Genomic DNA, 18,648 nt, shown 5'->3' with positions numbered 1-18,648 from the left:
AAGTTTATTCTGTTTGGGCTCTAGAGGGCAATTGGTGGAGGATGCAAGGAGGTCGGTCATTTTGGGCAGAATATTAGGAAAAAAAGAACCTTTCTAATGAGCTGCCCCCTAGTGGAAGGGCATGTACACCTTGAGAGATGCTGGGCTCACCTCTTTGGAGATGATCACCTGTAAGGCTGGTATAGTTGGGGTTACTTTCATGTATGGCTTGGACTACAGAGTCAATGGTTTCCTTTCCAACCTTTAAATTCTGTGATTGTTTTTAAAATGGCAATTTACTAATCCAAGAAAGCACAATTACATGACATGTGGGGCATGTCCATACTTTTCTGACCAGTTTCTTTGAAAAAGCAACTCTTGTCACACTTTAGTGACTGTCCTAAATATTTTTTGAAATGCAAGAAAAGGAAGAAAGGGCAGCTCAGATGTATACATGCACAAGTAAGACAGCTTTAGAACATCTGTTTTAAAATTGGTATATACTTTATAAAGGCGTATATAATTGATATTTGTGCTTCCATTTTCCATTCTTCTTTGTATATGGAAATGTTCATATTTGTTGATGTTTGTCAAATTCATAATAACAAAAAATTTTGAAAATACAAAAAAAAAAAAAGAAAACTGATCTTTGGAATTCTATCAAAGATCTCACTACATTATCAGAGGCCTAAACCATTTGCAAATTGGCCAACACACAGCTACTCTACTTGCTGGTTTAAAATGACAGATAGGGGGCAGCTACGTGGTACAGTAGATAAAGCACTGGCTCTGGAATCAGGAGGACCTTAGTTCAAATCCAGCCTCAGACATTTACTAGCTGTGTGATACTGGGCAAGTCACTTAACCCTAACTGCCTCTTAAAAAAAAAAAGATGGATGGTTTAGTGGTAACAGGTATGGTTGACATCTGAGATGTCAATGGAAACAACATAGAAGGAAAAAAGTGTAAAACAAAAAACACCTTCTAAGAGAAATACAGATATCTCATATTAGTTAAATTAGGCATCATGCTAAGAAACTGAACAGTTATTAGCCAAACAATTCAATTACCTATCAGAACCTTTTCTCTTTGGAAAAACAAAAGGGTCTGTGAGCTCAAGAAAGGAAAGATAAATTTATATTTACAAAATGAAACAAAACCAAACCTGGATCTTTAAATTCCTGGTGGAATCAAAAGAACATCTTTGGATCCCTTACATGGAATACACTTGCTATATTCTTTACAGTAGCATTTACTTCATTTTAAAATTCAATTTTATTTTATTTTCAGCTCCTCCCCTTCTCCCTTCCACCTCTCCTCACCATTGAGAAAGCAAGAAAGACAAAACCTGTTATCAACATGCAGAATTACACAAAACAAATTCTTGCATTAGTCATATGCAACAATAACAAAAGCACCTCAAAACACATTTTGAGTCCATCGCTTCTCTATCACGAGGTGGGCAACATGTTTTATCATAAGTCCTCTAGGATTGAGGTTGGTCATTGTACTGATCAGAGTTCCTATGTCTTTCTAAGTTGTCTTTAATATACTGTTGTCATATACATTGTCCTCTTGGTTCTGCTCACTTCCCTCTTCATTAGTTCATATAAATAAGACTTCCTAAGTTTTTCTGAATCTATCCCTTTGGTCATTTCTTAAAGCATAAGAGTATTCCATCACATCCATATATCATAACCTATTCAGCCATTCCCCAAATGATAGGTACCTCCTCACAGTGTTTAGAGAAAATATCTCCAGTTCTTCTTTATTGTCTACAGAATTCTCATTGTATTTATTTCTTTATTACCAAAATCTGAAAAGTAATTATACTTCTTTGTAGAAGTATTTACGGAACATTTTTGAAGTTGATTTACTGAATCTGTGATGCTTCAGTGTCTACAAATCTGTGTCAGGCATGTTTAGAGAGACAGCGATTTCCCGCCATGCCCACAAAGGATGCCAGCCAGCACATATTGCATGTCTACAGGATAAAGGAATCAGTACATTCAAGTTGCAGAGCAGATAAAGAGCACATGGCCTACAGGTAAGCATGTACCACTTCTCCAGAAGGAAGCAGAAAATGTGGGGGCCTTGGGAGGCAAAGGGGGAACCACAAAGGCTAGGAGGCAAGGACTGCATAGAATGGGGAAGATGGAGACTGTATAAGTAAGTGGAAAAGGGAATGCCATAAAAGAAAAAAAATTTTAAAGCCTTAAATGGAGACTGTGGCCTGTGAGCAGAATAGACTCACAGAATAACAGATGGAAAGATCCAAGAAAGGGTATTGGGGAAAAGGAGAAGAGTTGCAAAGGAAGAAAGATAGACAACAAAGACAAAGATGAAGGAAGAAAGGCAATAAAAAAGAGGGGGAAAACTGATGATGGGAACACCATCATTACGTGTGGAAATGGGGAAGGAGACAGATATTCCTTACTAAAGATGAAATGTGCTGCCTTTGCCACCGCTGATTCTCACCTAGAATTAAAGAAGTATCTGGATGTGCAATTAAGAGCCACACAACAACAGTAGGACATGTAGAGAGAAAAACACCTTGGCATGTAATTTCCATTTGTAAATATAATTCTCAATATCTAATTATTCATCATGAAGGATATTATAAACAATTAGCCTTGAATTTTTTTTCTCCCATCTCTAAATGGAAGAAGATAACTCAAAAGCAAAGAGAGCTTTTGCACCTCTACTGCCAAATTCTCAGATTTTTCTTTCACCAAATGGCTCTGAAAGCTGTATAAAAAAAAATAGAGTAATAAGGGGTATTCTTTCTTTCTTTTTTTTTTAGGGTGAGATTTCAGGAATGATAGATAAGTTATATGTGCCTTCTTATTGGGAAACTGAATAAGTCAAATTAAATTTAAAATATAACTGTATTTTTTATTGAATATGAATAAGAACAAACTCTTAATTATATAAAACATGACCATAAGCATAGATAAACTAACTTTAATGCTTCACAAACAGAAGTGCCCCTGGAGTTTCTACACTCCAGCTGTTTACAATGACTCACTGAAAATACTAGTACTTACTAGGGGGTCAATTTTTACCTTAGTCATCCATTATGTTAATGAATATGAGGTGGAAAAGAACAGTAAAGTTAACTGATGAATAAAAGTTAATAGACTGATTCTAAACTATATAAAAATAACTATCTGAAAAGTGCTATCTCACAAGTGAAAACATCATTTAGAGTGTTATAAACATACTTGGTGAACAGCAAAGAAAAAGGCTAACAGAAATAATTTTTTATAATCAAGAATGGTATATTTTCATATATGTTAATACACCTTGAATTCTAAGGCCTCTTCACATAGTGTAAAGTGTAGAGTTCTCAATTATCTAATTAGTTTAAGCTATGTATTGAAACATATTAGATAATATAACCTGAATGACAGTACATTTGAGAAGTAATTAGTGTTGATTTTTCACTTAAAGCTTTAGCAGGAAGAGATTAGGAATGAAAAGAAACAGATCTCTACTACCATTTTCTCAGGAGGAATTTTCAGCAAGAAACTGAAGTGTACATTTAGCAATTACTCAATAATTCAGTCAATATAAATAGTGAATTTAGTTATTTATATATATACACATATACATACATATATATGTTTGTGTATATATGTATACACACACACATATGTGTATGTACGTATGCATGCACACATGTCAAGGCAGCATAGCACAGTAGAAAGAGCCCTGGTGTGTAGTCAATAGAGCTGGGATCAAGTCCCACCTAAGACATTGAATAGCCATTTCTTCTGCAGAAAGTTAGAGTTATCCCTTCCACAACCCTACCTTCCTCCACCCCCACTATCTAAAAAATCCATGTCAAATTTTTTGGCCCTACTGACATACCAGAGAAAAAGTCTGAATTTTTTCTTTTTCTTTTATGGGGAGTTTACAGTACCTTGTAAAATTTGGATTTATATTATACAATACTATAAATAAATTTTATACATTTTTGACTTTATAAACTTTTCCTATGTCATCTGCTGGCCTTTACATGTCATCTCAGTTTCTGCAAAACTCCCCCCAAAAATTCCCATTTAATTTCTTATGCTGACCTGTGATATATTGAAACTGCAATAGGGGAAGTCGCAATATAGAAGGAATAACTGTATTTAAAGCCTATGAGCCTCAGTTTTTCATCTGTTTTTTAAATTTTTAAAATTTTTTTATTTTTTGGCTAGGCAATGGGGTTAAGTGACTTGCCCAGGGTCACACAGCTAGTAAGTGTTATGTGTCTGAGGTCGGATTTGAACTCAGGTCCTCCTGAATCCAAGGCCAGTGTTCTATCTACTGTACCACCTAGCTGCCCCCTAATGTGCCACCTAGCTGCCCCCAGTTTTTCATCTGTTAAATGAGGATGACAATAGAGTACTTGCATTACTTAGGGCTATTTTGAAGACAAATTAGATTAATGTTTAAAGTGCTTTACGAATTGTAAAATATTGTATAAATGAGTTATTATTAAGTGGTGGTCTATACCTTTTTACTTCATCACAGTTACCCTATTTTGTTAGCAACAATTAAAATAAGCTGATATAGATAAAGGTATAGACACACAAATATATGAAGCAGTGTGGCAGGCATAGTGGATCAAGAGTTGCCCTCAAAACAGTAAGATCTGGGTGCAGATCTTGCTTCTGAATTGTTTTGGCTGTGTGATCCTAGGAAAGTTATTATTAACACTAAGGTGCAGATAAGGGATTAACTTGCATTGATAGAAGGTGTGTTCTTACCTGCAAGTTCCTTATACCAGTGAAATCACCAGTCTAGTCCTTGTTCCTATGCATTTGTATATAGGTATAATCTTTTAAACATTTTTTTATCTCAATATCACCTGAATATCTCTTTCTCCCTCTCTCCCTTTCTCTCTCTCTCTCTCTCTCTCTCTCTCTCTCTCTCTCTCTCTCTCTCTCTCTCTCTCCTCAAACCCAGATTTATTTATATCTAGGATTTTACATGAAGATATCTATACAGATAGGATACCATCAACCTGGAGCAATAACTTTTCATATATAGTCCAAGATAATATTAGGTTGGGGGTTTTTTTTGGAGGGGCAGTTCTTTACATGACAATTTTATAATCTAATTTCACCATCACTACTATTTCCATGTTTCTTTCAGCTTTATTGTTTCCAGGGTTAAGTGGATGACTGCTTTTCCTTCAGACCACCAGCTTTCATTTTTATTACTTCAACATATTTTCTGCTGCTCTGGATTCCCAATTTCTGCATAATATCTTGTGACCCTTATCAATGCCACTGGGAATATGGGGAAAACATAAATAAATCATTTATTTATTATTTATAAACAGAATAATAGCAAAATGACATATTATTATCTTTTTTATAAGAAGATAAAATAGTCAATAATGGTTTTCAAGTAAATAACCATTTTAAATTCTGAAAATTCCTAATGAGAACACACAGACCTGCTTGGACAATGAATTTTATAGTGCCTTCCTCCTTATAATCTAAAAGTATTTTCTCAGATATGTGATTTACCTTTTAGAATACCCCTGTGAAGCAGAGGTAGGTAGTACCATCTCCATCTAACATAAAGAGAAATTGAAACAAAGAGATTAAATGATCTTTTCAGTGTCACAAAGAAACTGTGAGTAGAAAGGAGTGAATCTAACTAATGGATTAAAAACAAAAACCAAAAAAAACCTCTCAAGTTTGTTTAATGTTATAATACCGGAAACACCTGAAACACCAAATACCATCAGAGAATGTAAGCCTCCTACAACCAGAAGCACTGGAGGGCAAGGTATAAGCCTCTGTGTCAATTCCACGTGCAGGGTATCTGTTGGTTGGGCCTCCTCCCCTGTCATCTAGGGAAAATGACAGAGATCTAGAGTTCTTCAGGAAACTAGAGCTGCTTGAGGTGGGGTGTAAAAAATGGGGGAGCACTTAGAACCACCTGAAAACCTGATACACAGGGCCTGGCATTTGGTAGGTGCTTAAGAAATGATCTATTTATGGAGATTATTATAACTATTAGTAAGATTAATAATTGACTAAATGACTGACTGTGGGAGCTAAATGCACTAGAAGGCCTATGCCACTGAGGACTCAAAACCATTGGCGAGCCTAAGGTATTGCTTCTTGGGAGATGATCTCACCTCCTATTTTACTAAAAAGGGAAGGCCATCTTTCGCAAGCTCCTTCTCTCTGTTAACTTCCCTAATGCTCACCCCAAAACCCCTCTCTATCTTCAACTCCCTTCTTCTATTCCAGTCTCTGATGAATTGGTGGCCTTACCTGTATTGGATTTCATTCAATTCAAGCTTCCCACTTCCTTCAGGAAATACCTACCTACTGGATATATCTACACATGAGTGTTTCATCAACATTTCAAACTCAAACATCCCCCTCTGGTGCACTCCCATCACCCTAGCCATCTTGCATGTGTAACACTGGAATCATCCTTGACTTTCCCTTCTCCCTCCAACTGCATATCCAATTAATTCTCAGATACATTACTGAGGTAATATATTAATTACCTTACTACCAATGACCATTCCCTCCCTCTTCCTCCTCTTTAATCCCTCCTTATCTACTGGCTCTTTCCTCCCTGCAAACATATCTGTCCAGTCTCAGTTCCAAAAAAAAAAAATCACCCCTTAAGCTACAGGAGCTCCACTCCTATGCCTATCCTTCTCTTTCACTGCTAAAAGCTGAGAAAAAACAAAACAAAACAAAACATTTTCATCCACTGCCTCCATTGGCCAATTACTTTTTAACCCCTTATAGTCAAGAATCTTATCTACTCAACTGCTAAGCTCCTAAACGATTAACTCCAATGGCCTTTTTTCTAGGTCATCTCTCATTGACCTTAACTTTCCTACAAATTTTGATACTGTTGCCTCATAGATACATTCTCTTCCTTGGTTTCCATGATACTTTTATTTCCTAGTTTCCCTCCTCTGATTGCTTCTTGCTTTTTTCTACCTGTCTGGCTGTTTCTTTTCAGTCTTCTTGGCTGATCATTATCTATCTCCCACACTTTTAAGCACAGCTATTTTTGAAGGTTCTATTCCCAGTCTCTTTTCTCCAGCTATACTTTTCCTTGATTAGCTCACAAGCTCCCACCTGTTATTTGTTATCTCTACTCATATAAGCATATACACACACACACACACACACACACACACACACACACACATTATATATATATACACACACATATTTATATATATATGTATAATTTCTTTCCTGAACTCTGATATCACATAACTAACTGGTTAGATTACCTGGGTAGATCTCATCTGATTTCCTCTTAAACCTCCCCTCTGATTCCGTTGAGGGGATGCCCACCCTTCCAGTCAGTCATCTTTGTAACCTTAGAATCATCCTTGACTCTTTCTTTTCTCTCACACTGCATGTTTGATCAGTTTTACCTCCACAACTTACACATATGTATTCTTTTTCTCTATTCCACTACTTCAGTCCCCCCCCATCACTTTTTGCCTGCAAAGACCATTTACTAACCTCCTAAACTGTCTCCTAGCTTCTAGTTTCCCTTCTTCCAATCTATTCTGTACCCAATTGTGAAAATAATCTTCCTAAGGCACATGTCTATAAATGTTACATCTCTACTCAAAAATCTTTATTAGCTTCCTCTTGCTTCTTAGAACAAAATAAAAATCAGCTTAATATTTAAGACCTACCACAATAGGATAAGATTGTCTTTTAGACTTATTTTACAACACTCTCTTTCATAGATTATACTCTGTCTTTCAGGCAAACTAGATCATTTGTTGCTCTGCAAACTTGATTACCTATCTCCTCTCTGTGCATCTGCATGGCTCTCCCATGCCTGGAATGTACTCTCCTCTTCTTGAAGTCTCCTTGAACCCCTGCATTGTGAATATTCTCTTCCTCCTCAAATTACCTTGTTTCTTTTCTCTGTGGACATGTGGTATCTTCCCAGTGGAACATAAACTCCTTGAGGGCAAGGAATCTTTTTTCAATTGTATACAAATACCTAACCAGTGCGTCTGCCACCCACAGCAGACATTTAATAAAGTTTGTTGAATTTAACTGAAAACCATACTTTAAGTACAAAGCGTAATGCTTCTAGCGCATGGTTGTAGATTACTAAAGATTACAGTTTCATTCATGAAAACTCTACAACAGGCCTACTGTACTAGAAGTCAATGACAACGATATTTTAAGGACTATTAAAGAAATTTGCTATATGTGCTTTTGAAATAAATATTCATGCCATTCACAAAATGAAGTTATTATGAGCCACAGACCTAAAATAAATTTTGGAATTTGAAGGGAGACAGACTAAAATAACTGTAATGGGAATGTACAAAGTTATTTAAATATGCACTTCTGGAACACATAATATTGCAGATCTAATTCACTGAAGCTTTATTCTCAATCACTGCAGGATAGAGATGGCGCAGGGCTCTTAAGAGCAATGCCAGTATAGTTCAAGCTCTGGAGGGTCCTACCGACATGCATGAGCTTCAAGGACAGGCCCAGGGGTGGGATTTATGCCTCAATCTGAGGTCATCTTAGTGCAAGGAGGCTCATCACCAGAAACCAGTCACCAAGGAATAGGTTTATTTTGGGTTTTTGGGGGGGTTTTTTGGCCACAGCAACTCACTAAGACTAAGATAGTAATCTACAATAAAAAGGATGAAAGGTACCCACACTGATGAAGTCACAGACCCTGGATATATTGACATTAAGGTAGCCCTCATATAATTACGTCCAATCAAAAGGATGATATAGCCACGGGTGTGCTGGTGCCAGTTTGCACTGTCTCGAAAGAATTCATTGTTAAAATTTCAATGTGAGCATTGACACCTCTAAAATTGGTAAATACTACAAATCGGGGCTTGGGTTTATTGCTTTGTTGATGGTCTAGACTTAAGAAAGTGATGGAGAAAATGTTAAAAATGAAGGTTAATTTATGTGCCACATGTTTTGCAGCACCAATTGCTAAACATTTACCAGCACACCCCTGAAAAATAACCTAAAAGCATATAATTTATAAAGACAAAAAATATCAGACTTAACCAAATGAAATGAACATTCAGTATAACCAAAACTAATTTAGTGCCAATACCTATTAAAAGTTCATAGCTTCAAATGCTGTTAACATTTTAAATGACCCATTACTTTTAGTCTATTAGTAGTCTATGTTAGTCTATATGGTATATTTATTTTCATGGCCACCCTCTTCATAACAATACAATCCATGCCCTTTTAAGATATATTTAAAAAGTGAATACACCAGGTAGCTTAATAAAGTAAATGAAGATAAATTTTAGTGTCCCTTTGCCCTCTTGTTTTCTCATGATGTTTGAAAATATTTAGTACATCTGTTCTTTTTTTTTAGGTTATACATATGCAATCATGTTAAACGTGTTTCCACATTAGTCATGTTGTGAAAGAAGAAACAAAAAAAAAGGGAAAAAAATGGAAAAAACCAAAAAAAGTGAAAATACTATGCTTCGATCTGTATTCAGACTCCATTAGTTCTTTCTCTGGTTGTGGACAGCATTTTCCATCATCAGTCTTTGTAATTTTCTGGGATCATCGTATTGCAAAGAAGAGCTAAGTCTATCCTAATTTATCATTGGACAATTCTGTTATTACTGTGTATAACGTTCTCCTGGTTCTGCCCATTTCACTCAGCATCAGTTCACATAAATCTTTCCAGGTTTTTGTAACATAGACCTGCTCATCATTCCTCATAGCACAACAGTATTCCATTACAGTCATATACCACAACATGTTGAGCCATTCCCCTCAATTTTCAGTTTTTTGCACAAAAAGAGCTGCTATAAATATTTTTGAATATGTAGGTCCTTTTCCTTTTATATGATCTCTTTGGGATGCAGACCTAGTAGTGTTATTGCTGGGCCAAAGGGTATGCACAATTTTATAACCCTTTGGGCATAGTTCTAGATTGTTCTTCAGAACACTGGATCAGCGCACAATACCACCAAGAGCGCATTAGAGTTCCAACTTTCCCACATCTTCTCTAATATTTATCATTTTCCTCTTTTGTCATATTAACCAATCTGATAGGCATGAGGTGGCCCCTCAGAGTTGTTTTAATTTGCATTTCTCTAATCAATAGTGATTTAGGACATTTTTTTCATGACGATAGATAGCTTTGATTTCTTCATCTGAAAACTGCCTGTTCATATCATTTGACCACTTATCAATTGGGGAACAGTACATCTGTTCTGCAGAGCTTTGATCTTACTCACTGATCTCCTACCCACACTCAGCAGCCCAGCAAGACGGGACTTCATGCTATTCCCCACACAACGCTCCCTCTCCTGTTTCTACATTGTTAGACCGGCTATCCCGTAAGCCTAGAATACCCTCTCTCCTCCCCTTTACCTCATAAGAATCTCTAGTTTCCTTCAAAAGTCAGCTCAGATGCCACCTTGTATAGGAAGCTTTCCTGATACTTCTAAATTCTTAGCCCTCTGTCCTAGATAGCCTCATTTATTTTCATACATTTTGTACATATTCTTCCTCCAGATGGAATGGTAGCTTCCTTGTGTCCCCAGTGTCCAGCACAGTTTTCTTTACACAAAGAAGGCACTTAATGAAAGCTTGTTAATTGATTATCTAATTGACCAAAGGAGCTAACTGGAGGTCAGGTACCCAGGTTTGAGGAACTTAAAATAAATATTCAATTCACATTACTTGACTAATGACAAAAAGATACTTAAATTCCTTTTTTAAATTATGGCTTTGTTTGCTCGATCAGTCTAGTCCCTTTGAAGTTTTAAATTATGAAGTTTTAGGTTATATCTGTAACTAATTTTGGATCTTTAAAGTTCCCAATCACTTCAATATATCTAAAATGTCTGAAAATTTCAGAATTTTTTTTTTCCACTCAGAAATACCTGCACTGAGAGCCAGATATTTCAAAAGGATTCATATAGCCCACATAAGCTTCAAATACCTACTGGGTATTTCCACCGATATATCATGCATCACCTTGGATTCTGTAAGCCTAAATCCAAATGAATTGTTCTTCTTTGAAACTCTCTCTCCTTCCTGGCAGTTTCATTTCATTCTCCCAGTCACCCAGGCTTGAAGATCTTTCACTCCCTACTCTTTCAGGCCCTTATAGCCACTTACTCTTCAAATTCTGTCTGTTTTTCCTTCATAATAGCTCCTGTGTCCCTTCTTTTATCTCTGCTTCTAGTGTCACCCTCCATCCTGGGCTCTCACCAGGTCACTCTTGGATTATTTTAACAGCCACTCTTCTAACTGGTTTCCTATGCCTCAAGTCTTTTCCCTTTCGGTCTATTCTATATATATCTATTAGACTTATGTTCCCCAAATGACATTTTCTTTATATTTTTACTTGCTTGAAAAAGCAAACAAACAAACAAATATGCCTTCCTGGGTCCTGAGGGGAATCACTGTATATTTGTTTAAAAATGGTTCTGTTCTGTTCTAATATAGTTTAAAATGTTCCAGGAAAAGAAAAAGTCATAGCCCTTTTACAAAATGTGGATTTGAAGGGACTTTGCTTGGATAATCTGAAGCAGTTTTCATGCAAACTAATTTTTACATCAAAGGATAAGAAATTAAGTAGTTGAAATGGGCTAGATGGAAAGAAAATCTATTGCCTGGAAAGACAGTCATGGGATATTTAATGAAAACACACACACACACATCTAACACACACACACATATAGAGAAAAAAATAATGGAAATCTCCTTCCTCCATTTTACTCCAAGGTTTATGGAGGAAAAAAAATGACAATAAACAAACAATAAAGTTCTTATGGAAACAGGCAGAAAGGAACAGGACAGTTAGGTAGAGGGGCTGAAATGAGGTTAGGGGAAATACTGAGGTAAAGTTAAGCACTTTGTCACAACTTACCTGTAGGCAAGAAGTAAAGGTCTAACATACCAGAGAGCATCCAAGGTTGGAGGGATGTCGTCTACAAGAACTTTCTGATAAAATAGCGATTCTGCTTTAATTAAGTTTGTTTTTAAACCATAATTGACTTGACTGAATATCCTACCTCTGACACAATATCTGTGTGATCCTCAGAAAGTTATCTGAGCTCTCTCGGCCTTAGCTTCCTCATCCGTGAAGTAAATAAGCTGGGCTAGCTGGCTTCTACGGTCTCCAGATCTCTCTGAGTTACCTAAATTGTGAATAAGCCTACCTAGCAGGGCTCCATGCTCATACCTAGGCTGAACCTGGTGGTACTGTTGCTGTTCAGTTATTTTCAGTCATGTCCGACTCTTCACGATCCTGGAGCGGTTTGCCATTTCCTTCTCCAGCTCATTTTACATATGAGGAAACTGAAGCAAACAGGGTGAAGTGATTTGCCCAGAGTCAAACAGCTAATCTCTGAGGCAAGATTAGAATTCAGGTCTTAATGACTCCAGGCCCAGTGCTCTATCCACTGTGATACCTGGCTGGCCCTAGTGGTAACTTCCAAATTGCACACAAAAGTGACCCTAAGTAAATAGGTCCTGAAACATTAACCATTTTAAACCTAAGGCCACCCGGTGACAAAAGCATCATACACACTCATTATCTATCAGGAACCTTCCTGCCCATTATCATTACAAGAAAGTTCAGGCTCCATAGCCTGGCATCAGAGGTCCTGCCCTCCATAGGCCAGCCCAGCTGGGTAAGTGGCACAGTGGAAAGACCACTAGAGTTGGAGTCAAAGTATCTCCAGGTCAAAATCCCACCTTGGAGTTTCTTCAAGTGTAATCTTTGAGATCCCTTACAACATTTCTAGGTCTGCGCTCCCATGACATCCGAGTTTATGTCTCTCTGACCCCTCTGCTCCAGTCAGACTGGTTTACTCAATGACCCCCCAATACCTCACACGTATTCTTGTCCTTACCCTTTGCTCACTGTGTCCTCTGCCGAGAATGCCCTCTCCCTCTCCTTTCCACTTGTCCTTCAAAATCCTGCTCAATTTTTATACACTCTATATGAAAAGTTGTTCTCTGACTACACTGGGCCTCGGCCATCCTTCCTTGTATATTTCACTCATTTAGCACTGGATCACATACAACTCCCTTGTGATATGTCTCAATGGGTTATTTATGTTTTTATTGCTTATGTGTGTGCATATTATGTGTACACAAGCTTCAAAACCAACTTTCTACATCTTAAGATTCTTTCTGCCTTATTTTTCATTTATAAATTGTTGCCTACCCACATTGCTGAATAATGTCAAGCTATTCAATAATTTTATACTGTTTGAATTGTACATTTCCTATGATTAGTACCATAATTCAGAATATAGAATTGTTCTTATTATTTACAATGTAGAATGTTATTGTTTCATGATTCTAAGAGAGAACAAATAGCCTGTTATCTTAACATTTCTGATTCATAATTTTACATATTTCACCAATGGATAACAGAGGTTTGCAATGAGTATCACTAAAACGATTTTTCCTTTGTTCAGGTATTTCTTTGCTTGGTATCACATTCTATTTTTAAAGGGAAAATTCAGCCTTTTGATATGAACCAGTTATACTTATTTTCCAACATTTGGAGGTAATCAGAATTAAAAAAAAAATTAAGCTGGTCCAAAAAGAAAAGAACCACTGTACAAGTTAAAAGTAAAAAAAAAATTTATACAAGGATACCCATTGTGACAGTGTAGTATAAAACCATATACGAAATATGTAACCATGGAAAACATGAGAAATTTAATACTAAAAGAAATGACATTATTAAAAACAAAAGAAAACCTAAAAAAGAAAGCAGCTACTCACACAAGTATGTGAGCAACCATGCACATACCCATAGAAGGTGCCTAAGTACACCTACCTGCAGAGACACGAGGGCAGTCAGGCAACATGGACTCCACTGATGTATCTAATGGTTCTGAACTAGACACCCAATTACAACAGTTCTGTAAGGAAATAGAGACAATTTTCTGATGAACCAATACTTTTAAGCAAAAAAAAAATTTAGGGTCCAAAGACTATTTTTTTTCTCAATAATCAACTATTAGAAATGTATTTCCTTACCTTCCAAATACTTGAAAACACTTTTCTTTACAAACAGTTGGCAATCGTTTATCATGAATACAAAAGAGTAGTCTAAACAACTCAGCCACCCCTGTGTTTGTATTAAGGGGACACATAATCAGTGAGTGACAATACAGTCTGCTGTTAGTGAAGGGATAGCTATAAAATCATAAACAAAGGAATAATGATGAAAATGATGCTGTATTTTCACTTTTTGATCAAAATTACATATCTGATCCCGTGAACAGGAATGAATAAATTTCTGTTCTATTATTTTAATGTGGAGTCCAAGGAACAATTAAATTTATCCTTATACTAAGAAGTTGGCCTAACTGAATTTAACTTAACCCTATTCAGAAATCTAAACAGTTCAAAAGAAATAGCATCTAGCACACTGTGAAAATATTTGTTTTAGGACACAATGCCTGTCATTTTAAAGATTTACCTATAAAAGAATGCAATGATTTACAGCTCAAATAAATGAAATAAAAGAAAAATCCTACATTCCTTCCCTTCACACAGTATAAACCTTTATCTAAAAGTCTAGTCTTTTAAAAGCATGATCAGTTTCATATGGCTTTGTTTTTTAAATTTCTCAGAAAAAAAAACCCATGAATTTCCAGACAGATTTTTAAGAAATCATCCCATCAATCATGTTTGGAAAAATGGTTGATTGCTATTCTAGTAAACAAGCATGTATTGTGTATTTTTAGATGCTTGCTGCTCTAGTTGTGCACCATGGAATCCGTTCTCACTGTGGAAAGATCCTTGACTGGTAGATCAAGTGTCTTATTGTACTTCCTTAATTCATTCTGTCTGGAAGAAGATGTCAGCTGTGTTGCAGTGAGGAGAGAATTTCAAAGGCCCCAGTCCCCACCAATAAAGGCCAAGGAATGGCTTTTGAATAGATTTGTCAAGGCAACCCTACTGTTCTGGGACCAGGGAGAGCAGGAATAACATAAAGGAAGGGTTGCTGTATGAGATTAGAAAGTGAAGTTCACAAAGCATGGCAGATTTTTGTAAGAAACAGTAGATCAATGAAACTATTGAACTGTGTGGAAAAAAACATGAAAACAAACACACCATCCAGTAATGTTCTTAAACGCTATTTCTCTCTTTTAAAATTTAAAATGGATGAAAAAACCCCCCCGAGTATTTTCATGTTTCACAAAAGCTTAACGGTTTAAAGTAGAAACTATTCTATAATATGCACTCCTAATCTTAATTAACAGCTGAATGCAAAGCTGCACAATGTAGGATTGTGGAAAATATAAAGAAGTAGGGTTTTCATAAGGTATTTTATTCATCTGAAATAAGCAAAATTAATATCGCCACTGATAGAGCCCCACATCAGAGAATTCTAGATAATGCAGAAGATTAGCACACAATTAGCCAGCTTTTATATACAATGTGACACTTGCCTGTAAGAAATAAGTATTCTCCAAAGCAGTGTCAAGATATGTAAATGGATGATTTGTTTTATCATTCATCACAGCTCCTAATAAATTCAAAAATCATGACTTCTATAGGTACTAAAAATAGGCCCCCAATGATACAGGAGAGATAGCTTCAATGAAGAATGCTTTTTTTTTTTTCAACAATTCAGTCTTTCAATGACAGCAATTAGCACTACAGACAGACAGGCAGCGATTAGGTATATATTTTAATTATTATTCATTCTACAAGTTCCCCTAAATCTGATGAAAGTTAGATATTTCCTAGGTGATATCTCAGACTTAATAATTCTCATCTACACTTCACAAATGTAAAAATACTGCTTATAGGAGATTTCTAATACTAATGAATGTTAATATACTTCACTAATCATTTTTTTTCTTATGATTGGCTCTAAGTGCCTGAAATGGAAATAACTAATGAAATTTGCTTTAGCCCAAATATTTAAGGCCAACCTGTAGACATCCAAATGATACGGACTTGAAATTTTAGTTTTTATCTTGCAACAAGTTTTAAGGCTTTGATTTCTCAGAAAACATGAAAATTCCCTGACAGCTTGTGGGAGCAACATCCTTTATATTTTTAACTGTTAAGTCAGAGCTGTCAGACTGTGTCCCAGGTGATGCTTTATTCCCATCAACTCTGACCTATCAAACTGTTAAGGTTAAATCCAGAATTGGTGGTCTAGATAGAAGACTAATAAAAGAAAAGGGTCTTACTAACTGCAGAGGAAACCCAAATTTGCCTATCAACAACAAATCATGATAAATGAAGTAATCAACTTAATATTTCTTCAATTTTCGAAATAGAAACAAATTACTACAGGAAACAACCCCACAGAACTATAGTCCCTACTTGAGGAGAGAAATTAATAAACACAATTCAAGGGGTTTTTTTGTACTACAAATTTCCCTTTAACTCATCAATCCCACATAAGAGATTTAAAGGCTCAGGTGATAGTATTACTTTCAACTTCAAGTAACAAAAGAAACCCAACTTGTTCTTTTGAATAGTAAACAAAAACCTCAAATTTTGAAAAAGGCAACAACTCCTTCCCTCTCTCCCCTCTACTGTTCTGAATAAGTAAGTAAAATTAAAAACAAATATAACTGAAGCAATCTTTAAAAATTCAATAAAACTCTACTTTGTGGGGGAAGGGAGAAAACATTTGGGAACTGGCTATCAACATTGGTCAAATTACCTTAAACATTGATAAGGTTAAACTTCGAAGTTCCATTCACAGTTGTTAACATACTAGAATTAAAATCACGTCCTATTCTTAAATGATATTCCCAAAGAAATAACTACAGTGTATCTTGGAATCAGTACTAAGAAATAAACTTTAAGATTCCAAGTACTGAAGGAAGTTAGAGGATTTAAAGACTCCATACTTACAGGCAATGTGACTTTAAAAGCTTCTAAGAGGAATATATAGAAATTTCCATTACTTAAATGATTTAAAGGATGTTTTTGTTGTCATTTCAGTCATGTCTGACTGTGACCTCACTGGGGTTTCCTGGCAAAGATGCTGCAGTGGTTTGCCATTTCCTTCTCTAGCTCATTTTACAGACGAGGAAGTAAGACAAACAGGGTTTGGTGACTTGCCCAGGGTCATACAACTAGCAAGTGTCTGAAGCTAGATTTGAAATCATAAAGATTACTCTTCTGATTCCAAGCCCAGTGTTCTATTCACTGCACCACCTAGCTGCCCATGAGCAAAGGATATAAACAGGCAATTTACAACACATATTGGAAACAATCACTCGAATAACTGTTCAACCTAATCAAGGAAATTCAAATTAAAACAAATGTGAGGTACCACTACACACCCATCAAATTGACAAAAATAACAGAAAAGGACAAAACTCAATATTGGCAGGATTGTGGAGAAACAGGTACACTCATAAATTGCTGGAGGAATTGTAAACTGGTAGAATCTTTTGGGAGAGCAAGCTGGAAGTACACAACAAGAATCATAAACATTGTCATATCTTTCAACCCAGTCACCTCATTATTGGGACTAGCTCCTAAGACATTTATCTTAAAAAGGCTATCCATTAAAATATAAATGAATGTATACATAATGTATATATTAAGGATATAATATGCATATACATAGTCCCACAGATAGGCATATGTGTGTTATTTGTAGGTGTCTAACAGTTTGGTGAAGTGCTAAATATTGTATATCAATGGAATAAAATTTTACATGCATTCAAAAGATTTGTGAATTCATCAGTTCAGGGGATTCCTTGTATGAGAAATCCTTCCCTCTTCATGGTAAATGAGTTGTCTAAGGCACACAGAGGTTAACTGATTTGCCCAGGGTCAGAGTTATTAACTGTTTGAATTGGGATTTGAACTCATGACTTAAGGACTCCCAACACAGCACTTAATGCACCATGCCAAGTTGCCCCTATGTGTTCTACTGAATTACAATGGTAAACTATGAGGAACATAAAAAAAAAATTTGGAAAGACATATGAAAGGAGGAAAGCAGAATCAGTACAACACAGATACAACTATGACTATGCAGAGGAGAAAAATGCATACACAAATACAGAGGTAAATGAATAAACAAAGAGAAAGGAAGCAGACAGAAAGAGAGTAACTAAGAAACTGTTAGGAATATTTTTATGTCTGAATTCATTTTTAAAATGTAAATAGTTGTAAATGTGTGCTTTAATTGGTTTTGTTGTTTAAAGTTAATTCCATATCACAAGCTAGCAAAAGTTTGACTTATGTTGTTTTTTAAATCTCTTTTGGAAAAATAAATGAAAACACTAAAGAAGAAAATGCTGTCATTAAGGTAGAAGAGAAACATGAAGGAAATGCAATGCGTGCCACACCCAAGGAATTACACCCAGAAAGTGGAGGTGCCAAGAGGTATGGTGGGTTACTCACGTTCTCTAGACATCAGGGATTTGGAAATTTTTATTTTGCTGTGTGGGCTGAACAGTGGGAATAATCGGCTTGTGGAGCCAGCTATTTATTCAGTGCTCAGAATTTCCTCCATCAAAATGTAAGCAGTGACAAAAACCCATGAAAAGACCACCTGATAAAGAAGCAGCAGACAGGGAGAACATAGGCTTGTTTTCCCTGACCTAGAACACAAGTGTGGTGGGGTAGGAAGTAGCCAGTCTCTATTTCCAAAAATATGTTAAAAAAAGGACAA

At 36.0% G+C, this 18,648-nt stretch overlaps 1 protein-coding gene across 10 annotated transcripts in view; it reads right to left on the bottom strand.

Annotated features, from left to right (window-relative positions):
- ARB2A (ARB2 cotranscriptional regulator A) overlaps positions 1–18,648 on the bottom strand; it is a 484,742-nt gene that overhangs the window by 125,855 nt on the left and 340,239 nt on the right. For all 10 annotated transcript variants that reach the window (XM_078153129.1, XM_078153135.1, XM_078153132.1 and 7 more), the window contains one exon: positions 13,816–13,900. In XM_078153129.1, coding sequence (XP_078009255.1) covers positions 13,816–13,900 — 85 coding nt within the window. The remainder of the gene's footprint in view (positions 1–13,815; positions 13,901–18,648) is intronic.

The sequence above is a fragment of the Phascolarctos cinereus genome, unplaced genomic scaffold (genome assembly GCF_003287225.1).
Source record: "Phascolarctos cinereus isolate Bilbo 61053 unplaced genomic scaffold, phaCin_HiC Scaffold_4;HRSCAF=312, whole genome shotgun sequence".
Taxonomy (NCBI): domain Eukaryota; kingdom Metazoa; phylum Chordata; class Mammalia; order Diprotodontia; family Phascolarctidae; genus Phascolarctos; species Phascolarctos cinereus.
Note: the sequence above shows the minus strand (reverse complement) of the source record. Positions and strands in the feature narration are given on the sequence as shown.